At 40.6% G+C, this 23,355-nt stretch overlaps 1 protein-coding gene across 3 annotated transcripts in view; it reads left to right on the top strand.

Annotated features, from left to right (window-relative positions):
* The window catches only part of Sh3kbp1 (SH3 domain containing kinase binding protein 1), a 330,974-nt gene that overhangs the window by 254,834 nt on the left and 52,785 nt on the right, over window positions 1-23,355 (top strand). For all 3 annotated transcript variants that reach the window (XM_028772689.1, XM_028772690.1, XM_028772691.1), the window contains 3 exons: window positions 6,343-6,450; window positions 17,682-17,733; window positions 20,880-20,960. In XM_028772689.1, the coding sequence (XP_028628522.1) occupies window positions 6,343-6,450; window positions 17,682-17,733; window positions 20,880-20,960 (241 nt within the window). The remainder of the gene's footprint in view (window positions 1-6,342; window positions 6,451-17,681; window positions 17,734-20,879; window positions 20,961-23,355) is intronic.

Below are 23,355 nucleotides of genomic sequence, written 5' to 3'. Positions count from 1 at the left end.
GTGTGTGTATGTGCATGTATGTACACACATATGTGTATACAACAATAATAATTTCAAAAGAAGAGGTCATGAGTTTGAGAGGGAGAGGGAGCATAGGAGGAGTTAGAGGGAGAGAGAGGGGTTGAAATGGCATAAATACAATACATTTTGTACAAACGTCTCAAAAAATTAACAACTTAAATGTTAGCAAAATGACAATTGAGAGGTGTAGAAACAACATTTTAAAGGAAGTGTAGGCCATCCACCAGTTTATCCATTTAGCCAGAGCAGAAACCCATATGCTCTATTGGGGTTTTGGTGGCTGCAGTGTGAAGATGGATCCTTGCTTTAAAAAAAAAAAGAAAAAGTTTCCCCATTTTCCGAACTCAAAGTCTGTCTACAAAATTGCAGCAGTCAAGCAATCTGGGAAACTCTTAGAAGTCCTGAATCTCAGACTTGCCCCAGAGTTTTAAAATCTGAATTGATATTTGTTTTAAAAATCTCAAACAAGAAAGACACTTCTCTACTTACATTTGGAATTCTCCAGGAGCTTTTGTAAAAGCACAGTTTTTTTTTTGTTGGTTTTTTTTTGCATTCTCCTATTCCAAGTTATGATGTAATTGATGTGGGGTTTGGTCTAGGCCTTGGGCACTTAAATTCCCAAATAAATTTAATGTGCAGCCAGATTTGAGAGCCAGCTGTCTGATAGATCCCTTTGCACTTTAAACAAAAGGGCTCAAGATGAGATCATAGTATATTCTTTTAATCAGATTACAAGCCGGGTTGTAAATTTGTCTTTTTTCAAGGTTCAAATCGACTAGCCCAAGGTAAATATATCAAGTCTCATTTCTACTTCCTGCTCAGATGGACCTCACTATGGCAACAGGTTGTCTCTGTTGCTCTCAGCTGGTCCCTGGCACAATAGCTATGTGGAGCACTAAAGTGCTTCTTCCAGGTTCCCTGGGGCTGTGCTGGCATCACTGAACAGACTGAGGTATGATATTGAAGTCTGGGTTTAGCCTCCTCCTTCAGACACACCCTAGGGCCTTGGCTTGCATCCCTTTGTCCCCCTTCCAAAAATGAGCTCTTGCCAGGGTCTAGAATTAGTTCATCCTGGAAAGAAGGGAGTAAGAGTGTTCAGAAATGGTGTGAGTGTCTGGGCTTCACAAGGTAATAGCATGGGAGTTTAATTAAGAAGTGTCCTTGTGCTGGGATTGCAGCTCAGGTGGTAGAGCACTACCTATCGTTCACAAAGCTATAGAGTCAATCCCCAGTTTCATGTGTATCAGGTAGTGTAGTGCAAACCTGTAATCATAGCACTTGGGAGTTTGAAGCAGGAAGATCAAAAGGTCATCCTCAGCGACATACTAAGTTTCAAGCTAACCTGGACCATGTAAGACCTTGTCTCAGGAAGTGTTATATCGTATTGTCCCTTAGATATTTAGGGCCAGCCTATACAATCCCAGTAATGATTACAACCACCATGGGTGGACTGGACTTTACAAAGATCTTATGTAACAAGAAATAGATCTAGAGATCTCTTATTGTACCATGTGACTTATTTACTCTCTTCTTCTCTCTTGTTCCATTTCAAACACCCAAGAGCAGTTGGAGAGAGAAAAGGAAGGGGAAAGTGATAGAATCCTATTTTAATTCAAAATTTTAAAAAACATATCAGACAAAATATGGAGTGGCAAGTTTATGTGCTAGCATGTCTCATTTGTGAGATGCAGCTAACCCAAAGCATAGCACTAGGCTGTAACATTCTCAAGACTCACTTCTGTTGTTCTTATAAGAAAAGTCAGCATTTGCATTTCATGAAGAAGAATATCCTATTCTACTGGATAATCTGCCTGGCTATGAGAACTAGACAAACCGTTTTTGACATTTTGTTGAGAGCTTGATCATGGAAGAGTGAATATTCTTTGTCAGAAATAGAATATCTTTTCATTTGCTTCCTAAGGCTTCTGTTCTCCCTGCCACTTCTTTGATGCCAGTAGAGCTTATTACTGAACATCATTTTTTCCACAAGCTTTCATCTGTCCTTTGGGACCAACCTTTTGACATGGTGACATGACACTATCACATACAAATACAATGGACTGTGTGCATAGCTCTACTGGGATGCACAGGTGAGCTACACTTGATAGTGCCTGTTCTTTATTTCCCTTCTACCATCTGCTTCATTCACAGGCCTGTGCTGCCCCTTCTCTCTTTCTTAGACACTGAAAATCTGCCAGAGTGACTGACATCTTGGTCTATGCCTGTTTTGATTATTAGTAGTGCCTTGGGTTTAGAAAGAAATTAAAGTATTTTGGTCACATTGTCTCTTTCCCCCAATAGTCAGCTATTGCCTGTATTCCTAACTTCACTAGGTACCTGCTTTAAGGACATAACAACTTTCACCCTGAAGATGTTCTGGACTTATAAATTGTTGACTATCCATTTCTCTATTCTGTCCCTGTCACTCCTAGGAATCACATTGCCTCGGCTCTCAGATAACTGCTGTAGATTCTGGTCTGTGAACTCAGCCCCAGTTCTTGGATGCTCGCTGCTGTCATCAGCTTCCTGCTCTCTTGCTTCTGTTTCTTCACACTCAGTAATCCAGCCATTAACCTTCTCATGGTCTCACTTCTCACCCCCCCGCCCCAAGGCTTCCCAGCTTCTCTTAGTCCTACTTATTTTTTTTTTGTTGTTTTTTTGAGACAGGGTTTTTCTGTGTAGCCCTGGCTGTCCTGGAACTCACTCTGTAGACCAGGCTGGCCTCGAACTCTCAAACTCAGAGATCCACCTGCCTCTGCCTCCCAAGTGCTGGGATTAAAGGCGTGCGCCACCACCGCCCGGCCAGTCCTACTTATTTTTAAATCCAGCCAAACCTTCAGGACAGTGTTTCCTTGATGTTTACGTTCACCATGTTTGCTTCTCCCATGAGTCTCTAAGCTTGAGAATCCCATGAGGACAAGATGGTTTTCTCTTACTCCCAAAGTATTTTCCTATCCTGTACATTTTAGATCCTCAAATAAATAGAATTTTCTGTTGTTTTATACTTCTAGAAGTGCAGTCCTCATATGAATAATTCTCTCTTCATCACTGCTATCAAAAACCTAGTTCTTTTGTCTGCTGTATAGTAAAGGACTTATTTTCACTTGTCACCAAGCCATCAGTCCCCCACCATCTCCCCCGCTGGTTTCTTGTAAGTTAGCTTTGTAGCTAGAGGAAACTACATTGGTTGTCTGTAAATTGCTAACCCATTCTGCATATCCGACCCTGTGCCTGGCATCTGTTCTATAGTAGCCTCCTTCCTTGGCTCTCCTTCATCCGCAGCCACCCTAGCAGTTTTCTTTTGCGTCTCTGCTGATCTCATCCATGGATCTTGTGTTTATTCTTATACTCATTAGAACAATAGACATATTATGTCTGTCCTTTGCATTTTCTGGCTCTTGCTTTGTATTACATGATATCATTTTCCTTAAGGAGCAGAGTTTAGATAATCCACTGAAGCCCTTGAACCCATTGCTTCTAGGAGACGTGATAAACATATCATTATGCACTAGTTTCCCCATGTAGAGATGCTTGAGTTCTCAAGTGATGCTGGATAGGCTCTTGCATATTACATATTTTTTCTCACACAAGAAATAAAATGATTGTTGGGGTACTGTTTGATTGAAGCTGAAGTGAAAAATGGTTTCATACCATCTAGGGACTTTGAAAGAAATGTAGCACTAATCAATATTTGCATGTCTTTGATGGACATGATTCAGTATCAGATGAGCCAAAATGAAAGAGAAAGAAAGCCCAGTCCTTACATAGGCAAACCCTCCTCACATATAAAGATTTGAGATGATTCAAACAGCTGATAATGAATCTTGTTGGTTTTGTTTCCTACCAGAGCATATGGTTAAGAACTATTACCCAGCCGGGCAGTGGTGGCGCACGCCTTTAATCTCAGCACTTGGGAGGCAGAGGCAGGTGGATTTCTGAGTTGGAGGCCAGACTGGTCTACAGAGTGAGTTCCAGGACAGCCAGGGCTATACAGAGAAACCCTGTCTCCAAACAAACAAACAAACAAACAAAAAATCCAAACAACACTGTGAGATACTGCATGTGTGTTTTCCACATGCATCTCTGGGCTCTGGGAGTAGGTATCATGAGACTGCTTGTTTAAAGTTTAGTACCTACAGAACTTTAATGTGCTTTTGCACTTAATAGATATTTGTTGAATGGAGTATGGTGAGGTGTGAATTAACACAGAACCAAGTGTTAGGGAAAAGAAGATAGCTATCATCTTTGCCAGTACAAAGGTACTTTTCAAGCGGAGTTTTGAAGTTAAGAACACATGCAGAAAGAGAGGATGGGAAGAAATGTTCCAGGAATAGTCTTAGAAGCAGGATTGAAAAACTTAATGTCTAAGGATTGATTCATGAAGAAGAAATTCCACCCCCTTGCCTACTTTGTAAGGTTTTCCGGTGTCATTGATAACATTTATAACGTCCTCAAAAGCCATCAAGCCATGCTACCACATTCTCTTATTTGGGGATTGATGCTAGATTGTTTAGAGGGTGACATAACAAGGGACAGAACCAAACTATTTACCTGGACTTACTGTAATTTTCCAGAAAGATCAGCATTCTCTCTTGTTGGAAGTGTTTTGAACCCTTGTTTTGCTTTGAGTAAATCTAAACTTGGTGCTTCTTGTATCTCTGTTCTATGGTGTTGGTCAGGTCAAGATGATCTCCAAAATTTGCATTGTCTTCTAAAGGGCCACTTTTCCCTTGAGACCAGTATCACAAGGGAGGGAAGATGATGATTTCACCTGTGGTGGGGTTAGGCTAAATTGTCTGGATAATCTAAACATCAGACTGCAAGAGATTACACATCTGAGTTAGAGTCTTTATCAAAGTGCATAGTCATCATGGGGGCACCATTGTGCAAGAGGCTGAGGAGCCTAAAGCTGAAAAAAAAAAACCATGATGTATAGCCTGCCTTGTTGGAATGTTCACTCTAACAAGACACATGTGAAGCACAAATCCACGGCACTCTGGTTCTTGGTCCCTCCTGTCCTTGTCTCTATTCCTGTTTTAGAGGATGATGGAGTATCTTCACAGCCCCTGAGCAGGATTCTCTCTTTCTTGACCATTGTCTTACTTTGAGTATAACTCTTAAAGGTCTGTGTTGCCAGCACTTTCTGAAAAGTGTTCACTTACTTTGTTTTCAGCTAGACATTAGCAGTTTATTTTATTTCAAGGGTATCATACTTATTTGACAGTGGTGTGTATGCTGTACATGCACTGGGAAGCAATAGGGGGACTTTGCTGTAGGCTGAGTCTTGGTTTAGATCACAGAATGGGTATTGTACTCAAAGGATCTAGAGGGGTTTACTTCCAATGATTTGGAAAGAAGAAACAATGGGGGAGTGGTTCTGTGGCCTGAGGTTGCATACCTAGGGGTTTCAAGGTAGAAGCCTGGAAAAGGTGAAGTTCTTACAAGTCTTGCTCAGTGCCCTCTACACAGCCACTGGTGCAGTGTACAGCACAAAATAGCTATTGAAGAAGCATTTAATGGGTGGATGGATTAGAAAATATTCAAAGCGATCTAAATGAATGACTAGGTTATAGTGAATAGGTTATGGACACATCTGTGTCTACTTGATAACAAAAGACGGTGAAGGAGATCTGTATGCTAACGAACTCAAGTAAAATGTAACATTTTTCTTCTTATTCTTGGTGGCTGTCACAAAGCCCTTTTTAAGTTTGACAAGCATTGTGGCAATCTATCAAAGAGGATGTTTGTGCATGTGGTGTTTTCTAAGCCACCTTTGCAATTAATGAAATACTGTTGTTTCAGTAAAATTGAAATAAAAAATGCATATTCTCTCATCTTTAAGGAAATAAAAAAAGGCAACTTTAAGCTGGACATGGTGGCTTATACACACCTGAGATCCTGGCACTCATGCGGTGGAGTCAAGAGGATCAATAATTCAAGGCCTGTGTGAATTACATGAGACTCAGTCTCCAAAAACAAACAAAATGAAGTTAAAACCAAACAAAAGGAGGACAAGATTCAGGGCATCTGAAATCCCAGCTGAGTTTGAATCCTAGTGCATAGCATGCATTATCCCTCCTGACTTTGAACTCCTTGCTAAATTAGTAAATTGTCACATTGATAGCATCCTGAAAGAATGGGTTCCATGGGCTGGGAATGTACCTGAAAGGTAGAACATTTGCCTAGTACATATTAGGTCCCTGGGTTCCATCCCAGGACCACAAAGAAAAGAAAGAAAGGAAAAAGAGCTTCTATTCTTCCACAACAGGATAGCATACCTTTCTGTTGCCCGTGTCTTACTTCCATTTGTACTGTTTGTAGGACTGCATCGATGTAGGCTGGTGGGAAGGAGAGCTCAATGGCAGACGAGGAGTGTTTCCTGACAACTTTGTGAAGTTACTCCCACCGGACTTTGACAAGGAAGGGAATGTAAGTCTTCCTAGCTTTGATCTCCATGTCTCCCTTTCTGTCAGAATTGTGGCTTCCATGATGAGATTTGGGAAGTAGAGCTCTTTTGGTATAAAATAAAGGAGCAATGACATTTAAATGTTTAATGGGCTTGGGTTCTGAGCCCCTGGCTGCCATAGGACAAGCTCATCACACCAGCTGGTGAATGCTATCCAGAGTTTAATATATAGAGAGAGTACTTCATGCAGTACCTGGCACATTGAAATTCCCAGGAAAGCTCTCAGAACCCTGAATGTTCTACATAGTAAGAAAATACCTCCTGTTTTATATAGCGTAGTCCCGGGGGGTGCTGAAGTAGACAATATTTAAAGTTGCTGAAAGTTATATTTTGAGACTAAGAATGGAGAGCACAGCCTGCTAATTTTATACTATATTTGCATATGTGTATACATATACTTAAATGCATATTTATACATCTCACCCAGGTTGTCTCTTTCTTGGGGGGAACTGGTTTGATGATGGATGTTGTTAAGATGACCCATTCTGTTTGCCTTATTCTTTGTGTATTGTTTTCTGCTAACGATATAACAAAAAATGGTGTGGACTGAAAGTTCTTTACAGTATGAAGGGACAGCTGTTTGATCTCATTTACTCATCCTCTTCTGTACCTCACAGCCTTTTACTGAAGCTTTTGCCTGATTTATGGCCTGGGACCTCTTCAGATCCAGGGAGGGTTCTGTTCTTGGACCAGGCTAAACCTAACTGTATTATTCACTTTTCTGGTTGTTGTAACAAAGTATTTGACAGGTACAATTTATAAAAGACAGGGTTTATTTTGACTCACAGTTGGAGATTACAGTCCATCATAGCAACAGCTGGCCATAGGGAACCATGCCAAGAACCAAAGGGAAACTCCTTAATAGACATGCTTAGAGGTTTTTCTCCTAAATGATTCTAGACCTCATCAAGTTGATAATATTAACCATCACACTAAGTTTGATACATCACCATTCCTGAGCTGATATACGGGAAGGATAGCTACAATGCTAATAATTTTTCACACCACCAGTTAATGGTATCTATGCCATTTAGATTAGTTGATGTATTTATTTAAAAGGGTACTATTGTTCTAGCATCTCTAACAGATTCCCAGGTAATATTGACACTGCTGGTCCATCTATCACATTTTGAGCATCCAGTTTCCAAAAAAGCTTGCAGTAGCACGATTTAGACTCTCCAGAGCTCTGGTTCAAATACCAAGAGGGATTGACTTATATAGACTACAACATATTCCTCACTTAAACAGTCAAAGAAAGCAAGCTATTAAAATGCATTAAAAGCATGGCCTTGGGATTTCAAACTCATTTGATGATCTAAGGGCATAATATTCAGAGTAGCCTCAACGTGTATCTAGTAGAGTTAATTGTCCTGTACATATTAACCGTTCTAGAAGCTATAATTACTATCTGTAAGGGTAGGGGGAAACTAGCCACAACTATGATGTAATGCTAAAATAGTAACTTTTTTTTTTTTTTTTTGCTTTAGCTGACCAAATCAACTCAGTATCTTGATATCTTAGTTAATTTCCCTGGGAACCTAAATGAGGCTAAGAATTATACCCAGTGACATGTAAAATGTATTTATTAGAGATAACCAAGACTCACACACTCTACATGCTATTTCTCATGTTTTTTCCTGGATCTGTTGCCTGACAATTGTGTTTGAGTTTTCAGTCATTCTCTCAGTATTTTTGGAAACTTTCCCTGGGCTGCCCTTCATGGTAGATAAATAAAAATGAAGCATACAGTTGCTGTCTTTGTTGACTCAGAGTCGGGCAGCAAGGCTGGCCTGCGAGGCTTTCTGAAGGATTCTCTCTGTGGCTGGGCCTCAGTGAGTGGAACATGGCTCAATCTCCGTATTTTGTGGTACCCTGCTTCACGCATCTTTGAGTCTGGAAAATCCTTTGTTGTGAGTCTCCTCCTTTGGCCAGTCTGCTAGGTTTTATTATGTCATTAGTTCAAACTGAGGCTGTAGGATTTGCTTTTTTTTCCCAAGGAAAATGAAAGACCAAATTGCAGGTATTGACCATTGTAATATGATGTTTTGAAGTATCCACAGAACCTCAAATCCATAGTTGAACCAACCATAGACTGGAAAGGTTTTAAAAATTGGTCTGTGCTGAACATACCCAAACTTAAAGAATTATTCCCTAACAATACCATGTAACAGACACTTGTAAGTAATATAAATGTGACTTTAAAGTAAATAGTAAGAGAAACTTAGGTTATGTATAAGCAGTATCCCATTATATAAAGGACCATAGTACCAGTGGATTTTTGTGTCCATAGGGGATCATGTAACCACTCAAACACAGGTTTGAAATGGTTGTTGTGTATTTACATCATGAAATCACTAACTGTAGCCAAGCAACATATGCCTTCCTTCATATAGTTGTCATTTTTATGGTGACAGGAACATGATTTTGAAGATAAATACTAGACCATTTTTTTTTCTGACAAATGGAGAAAACTCACAGTTGGCTCTGTTATGGTTCTCTGCCTTTAAATTCTTGCTCTTATTTGCTGGGACCATGAATTCACTCATAGAAGACAAACTCTATCTATAGTGTACTGTTCTAGAAGCTCTTTGTTACATAAGATATTAAGGGAAGTAACTTCCACAGGAGAGTGAAGTTGTTAGTGCTGAGAGGACATGGTGCGACCTCCTTGTTGAGGCGTGCATATTTTGTAGAGCCCCATGGGCATCTCTGCAACCTCAGACAAGCAGCTATCATCTCTTTTTTAGACTTCATCCTCAGAAGCAGAAAACTCGGTTTTAGGGATAAAATAGTCATACCTGTCAGCTAACTGAAAAGTAATTTTCAGATAGCTGAAAAGGTATTGTCTAATGTGACATTTGGGTTTTTGAAATTTCAAAGTAGAAAATCCCTTTTTATCCCCCCTGGCTTACAAAACCAATGGGGTAGCTTTGCACCCATTGCTATTCCAGCCTTTATTGCTGCATGTAGAATACTAGTGAGTTGATGACAATATGGTCAGGCCAGGAGATGCCACTTGCTGAATTGACAGTATAAAGATGATTAGAATTATTAACATGAAAATGCTGTGTGGATTATGGTGTCTGAGACATTCTGTCACCAATTTCAGCAGATGTCATCTTGTCTCACCAGTGACTGGAGTTAGTCATTCACCCCCAAAAGAGGAGAGTCTGCAATGATCAGGATAGGCAGAAGGAAGTCTTCTACAGCAGCCTTCTTGACTCAGCAGGAATCACCAGGGCATGCTTTTGAGTCTGGCATCTTTTCTGCCAGGATATGGACTCAAGAGAGTCACCATCAGGCCTTTTGCAATTCCTGGTGGACTTTCTTCCTGAAAACGTTCAGCAGATTCTTTCTCCAGCATGACAAGCATTCTGTGGCTTTTCCTCAAGGTACTCCAGGAGAGAACGCTCATTGATCTCGTGGTGCATATTTTAAAGCAATTATGTAAGCTATTTAGGAGAGAGCCTAGATGCAATCACTGTTTATTTTGAGCCTTGACAGTACAATTGAACATCAGGATGGAAAGATGAAATATTCCAAGAGCTCTAATGAAGCAAGGTGTATGCACTGCCATTGTTAGTGAAGTGTAACAGGGAGCTAGGACTGATTTCTGGAATAGCTAGAACAGCATCCTGATGTCATTAGAAAGAGACAAAGGTTATGATCAATCTTTGGAAAGATTGTCCTTTGAAGGGTTGTGTTTTAGGAACATCTCAGGCTGTGTACCTTCTAAGAGAAGAAGGCAGATCACCAGAAGCTGTAGGGGTCATTCTAGTGCATGTTCCCTGAATAGGCTCTTTGAAGTTGGTGCAATGTCCCAAATGGACACTTCTAAGGTTCCCCCAAGGATTTCCCTAGTGAATATACCACAGTGAAACATTTGCTTTTCAGCCACAGGGACTTAGAAACCTTCCCTGAAGATGTCTGTCTCTGCCACTGTGACTCAGCCTCACTTTGCCTACTCCCAAGCTTACACAGGCAGCAGGTTGCCAGCTTACTAATGGCAACAGGAACTGAGAAGTGCTAGCTAGTCTTGAAGACAAAGGTCTGCCTGCCCTGGGCATTTTCCCCCACCACTGTGGGTCTAATTTCTTAGGATCCAGGTTTCACAACAACAACCACGACCACACCTCTTCTTCCTCCTCCTCCTCCTCCTCCTCCTCCTCCTCCAGCTCTCTCTGGGAAGGCAAAGAGCCCATGTGGGACGAGTGAGCTTTTCTTGGAAAAAGCCAGGCAGGTATGGCTTGAGGCCCTCTTCACACATGGAAAGAGAAGGTTTGCCAAGGGAGCCATATGCTGAGTTCAGCTAAACCCAATTGTTGCAAGATCACTGTTCTTTTGGCTTCGACAGCTCGGTTTTTTTTTTCTTTCCACATTTACCACTGACCAGGGTCTGGGATTGCAGTTCAATTGGCATAGTGCTTGTCCAGAATGCAGAGTCCTAAGTTTGATCCTCAACACTACATAGTCTGGGTGAGGTATTGCACACCTAAAATCCCAGCACTCAGGAGATAGAGGCAGGAGGATCAGAAGTTCATCTGTGGCTACATATTGAGTTTGAACTCAGCTTAGGATACATAAAACCATGTCTCAACAAACAGACAAAATTAAGCCATCTTTCACATGCCTGCAACTCAAATTCTGAGAGGAACAGAGGTTTCTGGCTTCCAACCTATCCAAGGAAACATGAGACTCTATCTCAAAGGGAATAGGTGGAGAGCAATGCAAGCAGGCACCTAATGACCTCCTCTGACCGCCATGTGACTGAACAAGTGTGTGCACTTGTGTGAGGGGCTAGGGGAGAAACAGGCAGACACACAGACAGACAGGCAGGCAGAGAATGAATGAATGAATGAATGAATGAATGAATGAATGAATGAACAAATAAATGAATGAGTGAATGAATAGATCTTTTAAAGTAACCACTGACCAGATCCTTCCTATTCATACCAACCTCTAGGCACTCTGATATTATCCTTTGATTTCCCACATTCTCTGTGCCTGTACATCCTCATAAATTTGTTCTAGATCAGGCAACTTTGCAGATTTCAAAGTTTAATACAAAAGGAGTTTCCATGATGCTTAATCCACCACAGATGAGTTTTATAGCATTACTTCTGACTACTTTTCTCTTTACCAAGTTCTTAGGAGCTCCCATATAATCACAACCCAGTTTATAAATTTGTCCTTAGCCAGTATTTTTTTCTCATTTCTAGGCATGTCCATTAGCCCTCAGAGATCTCCTATAATTTTTCTAAGTTCTAAATGTGGCAATAATTTTTTTAAAAATCCCCCAAATAACCAGTTTTAGGAAAATAATCCCTTTACAACATATCTATCTCGTGTATTTAGTTTTTCTGGGTGGTCTCATACACTGGAATTGAGCTTTTCAAGCTGTTTATATCACCCAGGTTTGGCCTGTTGATATAGCCTCAGTCGACTTTCCCTAGGCCACCCTGATGGTATCACCTCTTCGTTCTCTGGCAGTATTTACATCCTATTGTCTCCCAGTTGAACATCTCATTTGTCATATCCTTATCTATAGGGCTGACATTTTATTTCCCAGATGGAACTTCTTTGAGCTGGTACCCCAAGCTTCTCCTTCATCATGACTATAGTATGTATGATATAAAATTGGCAGATAAATAGGATCTTGTTGTGTTTTGGTCTTGTGTCAGATGTGCCTGCTTTTTCTTCTGCGCTTTCTTTCCTGTTCATTGTTCCCTTTTGTACTAGTATAAAAAAAAAAAGGAAGAAAGGAGAGAGGATGTATAAAGCTGGCTCCTGTCACATTCCACTTCTAGACAAAGGAATGCCAGGGTCCTTCTACTAGACATGGGATCTGGATATATAATTAAGTTCTTACTTCCAGGGTGTGCTGGATAGAATGAAGGGGTGTGCTGAGATAACCTATTGTGAGGAAGCTCTATTCCAGAGCCTAGATGACCCTAATAGGCCATCCATTTGGATTGACCCAACCATGAGACAGACTACAGATAGATGGATACCATGAGGCTAGAGACTGAGATAAGAAACCAGCAAGAGATTCTCCCAAGAGGAAGTTATATCATGGTTCCCTGGGATCTCCTGTGCAGATGACAGTGCAGCTAGTTGTTTGAACTCTGGAGGTGGAGAGGAGCAGTTATAGACATTATTATCACTCAGATCATTGTCCCAGCTCTGTGCTTTCAAAGTGTAGTGGGTCCTCCAGATATGGTGGTACAGCAGAACCTCCCATCTTTCGCTACAATTGTGATGGGTGCCCTGGTCTGGTAAAATGCATCTGTATCCCTTCTAGTCTCTCAGCTTAGCGTGATGCATGGAGATGCAGATGTTTTCTAAGGTCCAAAGTTGCTAACAATCTGAGCTACCACTTTGCTTACCTGTTACCCTAACCAAATCCTGATTCTGCATTAGGATTCAAATAGGCTTGAGCCCTGTCCAAATTCATGTAAGGTATTGAGATGAACTGAATCTTTAAGGAATGCTTAGACTATAGCTCAGTGGTAGAGTGCTTGCTTAGCATATGCAAAGTGCTATGTTCATTTCCTACCTCTGAAAACAACAAAAAGAGATAGGTCATGGGGTATCACCTTCATGACTTGATTAGTTCTATCATGCATTACTTCCCAACCACAGTTAACTCTCTCCACTCCTCCCAGTTCCCCCCAGTTAGTATATTCTTGAAGAGACCTGGTTAATTTTCTTGAGACTGAATTAGTTTTCATGAAAATAGGTTGCAACCCTGGTACCATACTTCAGGTTTTCTTGTATGTGTGTTGCTTCTACCTGTACACTCTGCCCCTCCCACTTGCTAGCATGAGTTGAAGTAGTAGAAAACCCTTATTATAAGCCAATCAGAAGCTAACACCACATTATTGGACTTTCAAAATGAAGAATCCAAACACATTTCTTTTCTTTATAAATTACTCAGATTTAGGTGTTCTATGGCAACATCAAACTGGCGAAGCCATCTCTTTATATCTAATTAGCCATCAGAGTCTGTCCTCAGATTATTTTTAACAAAGCATATCTCAGTGGTTTGGACAGGAGGAGCTACAAACTGGTTCATAAAGCAAAGCCGCAGATTACAGTTCCTGCCAGGAAAAAGCAGTTGAGCCACATGACGAGTTCCTTGGGTTGGAACAGGCAAGTCTTGTCAAACAAGGGGCAGAGTCAGTTTTGTAATCCTTCAGCAGGAAGCAGTTTGCCTTCCTGCCATCCGTACTCTGGAATATTTAGATATGTTTCCTTCCTGGTACTGTAATGGTAATAATCAAATATAGCTGGTTTGGCCTTTGAAACATGACAGGTTATTTCCGTTTGAAGCATACGCAGTCAGAGATGAACATACACATACTTAGATATATGTGCCCTAAATACATGAGGTCACAGAAGGCTTTAGACTCTAGTACAAATCAGGAAATGTTGGCTCTCTGGGTTTGATTGTTGTTACTGGCATTTTCTTGTTGGTTTTTTAAAAAATAAATTCTCAATGCCTGACTGGTGAGTGGTGAGACTTCTAAACCCTCTTTGCTACCAGCTGATTGCCACAGTCCCCCTGAGCATCATCACCATTGCAGAGGGCGGTCCTCCTATAACTCATGGCCCCACATCCACTGCTTTGTTTTTAGCTCTTACCTAGAAGTGGAGCAGCCTAAAGCCACCCGAATTTGGAACTGGGGCTCTGTTCTTTCACCATGGAGAGAGGGATGAGAGAATAAATGGAATGATTGACTCTAAAAATGCAGGACTTTAGATCTTCACCTGAGTTGAAGGGGCTAGTTAGTCTGCAGCTATTAAACTCTGCAGAGAACCCCTGGATCTACTGCTGAACCTGGTGGGTTCCTCGTGACATTTTCTTCATCCAGCCACAGTTGAACATTTTGAGGAAAAGCGACTCTGGGTCTGCTCATCTCTATTTCTTTGAGACTCAGCAACTGCCGAGTTTCTTTATTATTACCACATTTTTGCTGGGGATTTGCTGCTCTGCTTTTTCCATTCTCGTCACCCAGTTTGGTATATCAAAATGTAAAAGTAGTTCTACGTGCAGTACTTCCAAGTTTTGAGGAGGTGGTCTAGAGCTGTGTAGGTCTTGAAAGAGTAAGGAGGGGGATGTGGGAGGGTTTGGAGGGGGAAAGGGAAAAGGGAAATGACATAATCAGTTGAACTTACTGAAACCAGAGAAAGTGGACTCAGTCCAAAAGTGAAGGGGGGGGTGAGATAAACTCCCTCTGCTGGCTGTTGTCTATCCAGTGTAGTATAGACAGCTTACAGCTCACAAACTAGACCTTCCTTTTAAATGTGTGTCCTAATTGCCTCTGCAGTGGCCATGACACTTGTCATAAATGTGTCCTCCCATTGTCACACTCACAGGCATACTTTCTGGGACCACTTTTCACACAGTCTATTATTACAAAAATTTCCATCCTCTCTTACCCTCATTTCTCATCTCTTCTTTTTCTTCCACCCATTCCTTCCATGTCACATTTCATGTATCAGCTACAGGCCAAACCTTACACAATATCAAGAGGTTTGGGTTTGGATTTTGTTTTGTTTTTACATAGCCCAGTAATCACAGAAAGTGTGATAGTTTGTAATTGTCTTTACCTTTTTTTCCCATGTATTTTGAGGCAAGGTCTCTGGGGTAACAGCTTCTACTACAGAGGCTTCTGTGAGATTGTTTATAGATTCTTTTAAACTAGGGCCAGAGAGATGGCTCAGCCAGGAAAGGTGCTTGCTTCTGAGCCTGACAACTTGAGTTTGATCCCAAGGATCCATAAAGTGGAAGGAGAGAAACTACTCTTTACAAGCTGTCCTCTGATCTTTCTACACATGCTGTGGCATATGTGGGCAAGCTCACACACATTACCATATATACAAAATAAATTAAAAATGTTTTAAAAAATTAAAAGAGTATTTCAAACCAGCAAGGGTGGAGAAAGACATCCGGGAATAGGCATTGCTGGGACTTGGTGGGGAAGAATTAGGCCATAGGGTGTTGTCAGTTTCATGACTAAGCAGTAACTCTGATCCTGAGGTAAAGGAAGATTAAATGGCAAGGTTTCAGTAATAACTTCATTAGATAAACATACCTCCATTCCCAAACTAGTTTATACCAAGACAGAGAAGAAAGAAGGACAGAGTTAATAGGGAACTGGAAAAAGCTGACAAAGGGAATAGAGTATGGGGAGAGTCTGAGTCACAAACACACCCACTCAGTGCAGGGCCTGTATTCAAGGACAGGAGGCCCTCAGAGCAGCTTGCTTTTTTTCTAATAAAGCTCATTTGTCTGCACTTATACATATAGTACAGGGAAACACTGAGGAGGAAACATACCCAAGTGTGTACACACATAAGCCTGCTAGTCAGAAACTGCCACTTTAAACATACTTCTTTCTACGATTTTGTGTGTGTTACAGCATAGGTGAGCTCATCCTGAAGCTGCAATTTGATAACTATTTCCTCCTTGCAATCTGACCATCGTACTGTTGCCTGTGCTTTGATAATCTCCATGTGTGTGCTATTATGCCTGCCTCATGGCTGTTCTCCTAAACTGGGCCTTCATAATAGTTAACAGTGTGCTGTGGGTCAACCAGCTCTGGGCTTTACTCGCAGTCCTCTCTACCCTATTTAATAGCTTACTTCATTGAATAGCTTGGTGACCTTGGGGAATGACTTTCTCTCAGTTATTTCAACAGTAACATGGGCATATTGATACCAGTTCCTCATAGAGTTGCTACAGGAGTTACTCAAGTCAAAGATTACTAACTCTCCTTGCAACACTGTCTCCTCCCAAGTTAAAAGATAATATTAATGGCCATTTATTGGTGAGAAAGGAGAGCTAGGTGAGGTTGCTTGTCATCATCTAATAATAGAGATTGGTACTGATCATCAGCTTTCGGAACCCTTTGTCTTTCCTACCATGCTATAGCCCTTACTCAGAGTAATTTGGTATAATCAGCAACTAATGAAGAATCGGGCTGAAAAGTTATTGAATCCAGAGCCTGAATGCTATGATGACCCTCCTCAGATTAAAAAAAACACATAAACAGATAAATACAAGAACACATGTTCTTGTGTGTCTTGTATTCTCTGGATTTTATTGGAAACATCCTTTCTGCAGCCTAGTACTGTGTCAGAGAAAGGTAAGCCATAGTAGGGGCTAGGCATCTGCCTTTTGTGGTTCCTGTGATAATGTCACACTACCGCATTTTTGGAAACCAGAAGATAGTCTTTGTAGGTTTCTTAGAACCACAACTATATGGTGCCTGAGAAAGTAAGGAGTGTCAATGGTGATGTGAAGCATCCACCTACACCCTCTCAGTTCCCTGCATCCTTCCTTAGTGACATCACACTGGATGGTTCTCCCCTTGCCCTTAGCATCACAGTACAAGATGGTGCCTGGCTGTGTTCTCTGATTGCTGAAATGTTTCGCCAGTTCATCTTTGTCCATCTCCCTCCTATAGTCAATCTTAGATGACAAAGAAAAGCCCACAAACTCTGAAACCAGTTCAAGGATGAATGCTATTGATTGCACTGCTACTTCCATCACCTATGGAGTAACAATGTGTAATAGAAAAAGAAATAGTAGGCCACTTCGAAAAACCCCACATCCATTTCAGTTTATTGAATGTTGTAAGGTATAACTGCTGTATGAGAGATCTCACAAATGACCTTCCTCAGCATAAAAAGAAGCAAAATCGGGGGCCAGGGTGGGGGACGACTTGCCAGTCTGCAGTAGACTCTTGGTCTGCATTTAGTTGAAGGTTCCATACACCCTATCAGATCTGATTTTGAGTCTTCATGGTCACTCTTGTTGAACCACTTGCTATTCAGCCGATTAAATCTTAATTGCAAATGTGGCTTCAGCTTAGGGGCACCGTTGTGCTTGCTGGTTTCAGGCCGTTTTTGCTGAACTGAGCTTTTCTAGAAGGCTGTTGTAAATTTAGAAAGGGGGAAACTGCATTTCATTTGTTGGTCTGAGTTTTGTTTTGCTGATTGAATTTGCTTCAGTGTTTATTTAGAGGTGCCAAAAGAAAGCTGGTGTCTCTAGAGAGAGAATTGCTCAATTTTTTTTGGAGATGCTCCCTAAATTGTCCATGCTGCACATAGAAAACAATGTCTGTGGTCTGTGTGTAATACTACAGCTTGCCAACAGACTCATGTGTCATTTTGATTGATTTTTCAGAGACCCAAGAAACCACCACCTCCATCCGCTCCTGTCATCAAACAAGGGGCAGGTAATGTACCTTTCAGGTCCAGCAAACAAAATATTCAGCTTTCTTTTGCACAAATTCAAATTTTCTTTGTTAGAGTTTGAGGTTTTTGGATCCACAGCTTGGGGGTTGTGATTTGGTCTCAGCAGGCAGGTTTCAAATGGGCTGCTGTTTTTCCTAGATACAAACAAACAAAAGATACCATATCACGAAAAGTTGTCTCTGCTACAGTGCAGAAACTGGGGTTCTCAAGGAGAATGGCCAGAAAGTACTATAAAATGAACTGGGTCTTTATTTTTTTAACAATCTGTTTTTGAGGAGCAAAGACCCGGTCATTGTCCCGAGGGTCGGTTTCCCATGGGATTGCATCATTGTGTATGAACAGAGTTGCTGGGGTTTCGTTGTCTGTCCTATGCGGTTAGCCAAAATTTACACTTATTTCACTTCCCCCCAACAAAAAGATGGTTTTCTAGCCATAGATACTTTCCCTCTTGATTATTTTCTAGTCTTAAAACAAAATCTAGTTCACTCATTCTGTGGAGTTTCGATATTAAGGGTGAGTAACAAATATAGGAAGAAATGATGTCACTGCAAGGTGGGGTCCCCAATGGAACTCCTCTCTATACCAGTCACACTTAACTGTGGAGAGAAATTCCTTTTGTGAATGACTATTTAAGTGATTTGTTAACAGACTGAGGAGGGAAAGGGACAAGAGAGGATATAAAAACAAACTGTATGGCATACATGTATGAACGTGTCACAGTGAAGCCCGTTACATTGCACAGTGAATATACACTAACATATGTGGATATGCACATACTAATTTTGACAAGAAGGAACTAAGATAAAATTAAGACTGCTTTGAATTAAAAAATCCACAATTGTATATACAGCACATAAGAATATATATAAATGATCCGGTTTGGGGTTTTTTCACACATTTATTAAGAAATGTTTTTGTTTTTTTAAATACAGGGCCTCTTACTCTATCCCTGGATGGCCCAAAACTCACTATGAAGTTCAGGCTGACTTCCAACTAAGAAGTGATTTTTTTTTTAAATTAAAGTTTTTTAAGGGACTACAAATTTAGAGGAAAAAATCTATTTAAGATTACATTTCCTTCTTATTTATTTGGCATTCATTAAAATTTACAGAGATTGACCTGGCATTGGATATTAAGTCTACCTCCTATTCCACCCCAATTCCCACTAACATTGAACAGTTTCATTTTGCCACCTAGTGGCTCTGGCTATATAAATATTTTATTGTGCTAAGATTAAAATAGACTAGTCGAGTGTTTTTTCTCTGAAGACCCTTTTCTCTAGAGGCCTTAATAATCAGTTGGAGCCCAAGGCATCGAACTGAGCAGTTTGAGAATTGGGCAGCCTAGAATAGAGTAAGTAAGACCAGATTCTTAGAGATAGTAGAATTGTCTTCATAAATGACACTATATGGTACGTGGTAGACAAATTCTTTTTGAAATAATTTTACCATATTTCCAGTGAATCTCTCCTGGGTAAAGCACAGCAGCATTTTGTCTTCCTGCTCTTTTATCCTGAAGTATATTGAGAACTGCTTTATAATGAGGAAATACACAGATATTCATATTCCCAACGTGATCAGCTTCCTTTTACCAAAAGAATTCAGATATGTAAATGATATAAATCAGAAACAGTGTTTAATGTATAGTGTCATTAAAGGTTGTCACATGAAGTATGTATTCAATAAAAATTTTAATTTTTTTGACCTCTTGGGACCTCATAATTTTGATTTCAATACCTAACACTCACCCATGAGGCCAGCTAGGTGGGCAGTCAGGCACTCATTCAAGTTGATCAGAGAGTACTTTAGACTGTTTTGTGCTTTAGCTAGTTCCCAGTGCTCTTGTATGCCTGAGGCCAATAGCAAAGACCGAGGCCCTCAGGTAAGGGAACAGTGGCAGGCCACAAGAGCAAAGGAGAAATGTAGTGATGTATTGGGAAATATGTAATACTTGAAGAATTCAGACACAGAGACAGGATTTAGGGAAAACCACTGTAACAAATCTGCATATTCCTCCAAATTATATTCTAGATATTGTTGGTATATGAGAAACCATTCCAAGCTTTGTGGTATAAAATAACGATCTTTATAGAGCCACAGATCTGTGGGCTAAGAATGTGAATAGTGCATGACCAGAATGGTTAGTTTCTATTCCATCAGGCCTGAGACAGTGGTTTGGAAAGCTGAAAGCTGATGTTGGTATATCCACCTGAAAGATGCTTCATTCACATGCATTGCTACCTATGTCAGGAATGATTGGGAGACTGGGTTTAGCTGGGGCTGAAGGCCAGAGTATGTTTGCATGGCTTCTCTGAGGTAGTTGACCTCTTATATGGATGTCCAATATTCCAGCAAGTAAAGTGTAAGCTAGATGGCCTTATAATGTAACCTTGGAAATAGGGTGGAATTATTTCAACTACTGGTCAAAACATTTGCAAGGGTGGCTCCATTCTGGCCAAGGGAATATAGACCTTACCTTACAATGCAAGGTTTATCAAACATTTCCAGGCAATGTACTTCATTTATTACAAGATGGAGTCTAGATTCTTATGAAATCCATTTTTATTTATAAGATATAATTTGCTTATTATGATTCCTTATTTATATGTTTTGATGAGTAAATTATTTCTACGCATTCTGCATGCCTACTTCATTATAATCTTTGACTTTTAATGTCCAAGGAAACAGTATTTAAATATTTAAAAAAAGAGTAATGATGTTTTTATTAATTAAATATTTATAGACATGCAAATTCTTTTCAAAGACACAGTCTCTCTCTCTCTCTCTACACACACACACACACACACACACACACACACACACACACACACGTATGTATATATCCCTAGTTGGCCTAGAACTTGTAGTGATCCTGCCTTGGCCTCCCAAGTGCCAAATTTATAGGCATGTACCATGACACCTGCCTATGTAAGCCAATTTCATGACATAGACTAGAAATGAGTTCTACTGTGTTTCTAAACAATTAAGATCTGCATAACACCAGCAGCCATCTCATGGGGGGGAAATCTATTGCCTTTGCTATACCTGATAAATATTTAAATGCAGATGTGTCAACTAAATAAATACAGAAAACATTTTTTTGATTGCAATTAGCTTTTTCCTCCTAGGTACCACAGAGAGAAAACATGAAATTAAAAAGATACCTCCTGAAAGACCGGAAACACTTCCAAACAGAACAGAAGAGAAAGGTATGAGATCAATTCTTCATTAGCACATCTAGAATAGCAAGCAGTGAAGCTGTCTGTCATGGCACTAGTTCCGATTACCCACACAATTTGCTTTTTCTTTGGAATATGGTGATTATGGGTTTGTTTTGATTGCTTCCAAACATCTCATTTTGAAGGAAATATGAGAGGTTATGTAGCACTTTTACAAAGACAGAGTTTTCATCAACTCAAAACCAACCAGCCCAGTCATTGAACATATTAGGGCTTTTCCATGATATGTCTACTATTGCCATCTTGCCTGTACCCCAAAATTGGTGGTTTGTAAGTTCATCAAGGGCCCTGTGTATATCTGATGCTTTCTATCTAATCCCTCCACTTTTCTCAGTATTTTGTGGGAAGGGGTTCATGCACCATTGATAGGTGGTCTTGGTTTGCTGAAATTACCATTCAGACAAATGAAAGCCATCGTCCTTGGTCACTGCTGGGCCCTTGACTCTGGCTAATAGCATTATAGACACATAATCCTGGACAAGAATATTGGAGGGGTGGGATGGGGGAATGGTCATACTAGGAAAAGCAACTCAATCTCATAGTCGTCAGAAAGAGTTTAGAAATTCCTTTGGCAGAGAGGTCTCTTAAATCCTCACATGGTTAGGTTAACAAATGTGCTTGATTCCCATCACTCTGGGTGTCTTTCCCTAAGAAATCTGCATGCCGTGGAAGGGCTCCTTTTACTAGGTGGCCAAGTTTTGATTGATCACACATTTTTATGGGAAAGTGCTATGTTATTATTAACAGGAAGCCAAGCAAATTCCATTTTAAAAAGCAGTTATTTTGAAGTCACAAGAGAAATGCTGAATTAATGAATATAATTATCTGGAGGTGCTCCTTGGTGGCCTCATGAAATTTTATTGCAGAATTTAATATTTCACATCAGCCTACTGAAAGTTTTGCCAACACTGCAAGCTGTTAAAGATCTATACCTTTTTCTTTTTTAGTGAGCAGGTAAAATTTGAGTCATTAGAATCTCATTGTGAAGGCCCAGCCTATGTTAGAGATCAGTGGGAACAATTGCTATTCAGTGTATGCCCTATCAACAACTCTTTGCTAAAAGCATATGCTATGAAATAACTAAACACCTAGCCTCTGTTCTCATGGAGGACTCTAATATCTGTACCCTACCTAGACTCTGTGATGAAGATACTTCATCCCCTGTCCCATGCTGACTAATTTATAGATGGGTATGTGAGCAGCCATTCTCCTTGGCTGACCAAGTAGCCCACACAGACCTAATTCGTCCTCTCACAGAGTGAGAGTCCTATTCCACAGTGAATCGGGGAGGCAGAAGCCCTAGTCAGAAGCAATAGAACCTTCAGGGAACTAGTGTCTGAGTCTTAGCATCCCTGTGATGTCACCAAAATTTATGTTATATCATCATGCAAGTTACTATTCCTGTTGCACAGCCAGGAAGTTAGCCTCAACATTTTAGCTTAGCCCCTCCTTTGCTAGCCCTAGTGTGCCAGAAACTGAGTTCATATAATTCCCAGTTTGGGTGTGTTCCTTTAGAAATACAGTGAAGAAAAGCCTAGTGGTACCTGCATATACCCTAGGAGGCACTGAAAATTGTTGCCACTTATTCTGTGTGCCCAGACAACATGGTCTCATGCCTGTGCTTGCCAATGAAAGGTGTTCTGAAGACAAATACAGGAATTTTACCTGTGCTTCAATGAGACACACAGATATGCACAGACACACAGACACACACACGGAAATTCAGTCTTTATTGGTAAGAATGTGGTTTAATGCTTTTTCTACCATATACAAGGCAAGGCTACTTTGAGAATGGGAAAGTTGAAGCTGCCATTGCATGCCGCCCAATTTGACCACCAGATCTGGATTCAAGCTCTTCCTGGTAACTCCTTGACTCCGGAAACTGACCCCACAGTCTGAGAAGTCCCACTTTGTCTTTCAAGTTCAAAATCTGTGTAGAGATCCCTGAACAAGCTATTTCCTGAGCAGTTTCCTGTCTTACTGGCTGATGAGCTTCTCAGAGATTAATCTGAGAAGCATCATGGCAACTCTTTCCGTACACCCAGTAGAAGATCACGTGGGCCATATAGTAAAATCTATCAACTATCTATGAAATATTAATTGTATGCCAGCACTGCACAGGATTTTAAGGAGATGTTTTATCCAGGCTTTGAAGGTTAAGCAGGAGCTTGCTTAGAGGTCAGTGGCAGAAGGACCAACACTAGCAAAAGCACAGGAAGAAGAGGACATTGAGTTCTGACTCCTAAGATGATTATGAATAAGTAGTGAATGGTGCTCTTTGCTATCAACTTGGCTCTCAGAAATGGCATCAATGTGTGTGTGTGTGTGTGTGTGTGTGTGTGTGTGTGTGTGTGTGTGTGTGTGT

This window comes from Grammomys surdaster, unplaced genomic scaffold (genome assembly GCF_004785775.1).
Source record: "Grammomys surdaster isolate TR1022 unplaced genomic scaffold, NIH_TR_1.0 217, whole genome shotgun sequence".
Taxonomy (NCBI): Eukaryota; Metazoa; Chordata; class Mammalia; order Rodentia; family Muridae; genus Grammomys; species Grammomys surdaster.
This window is presented reverse-complemented; position numbering and strand designations above follow the sequence as displayed.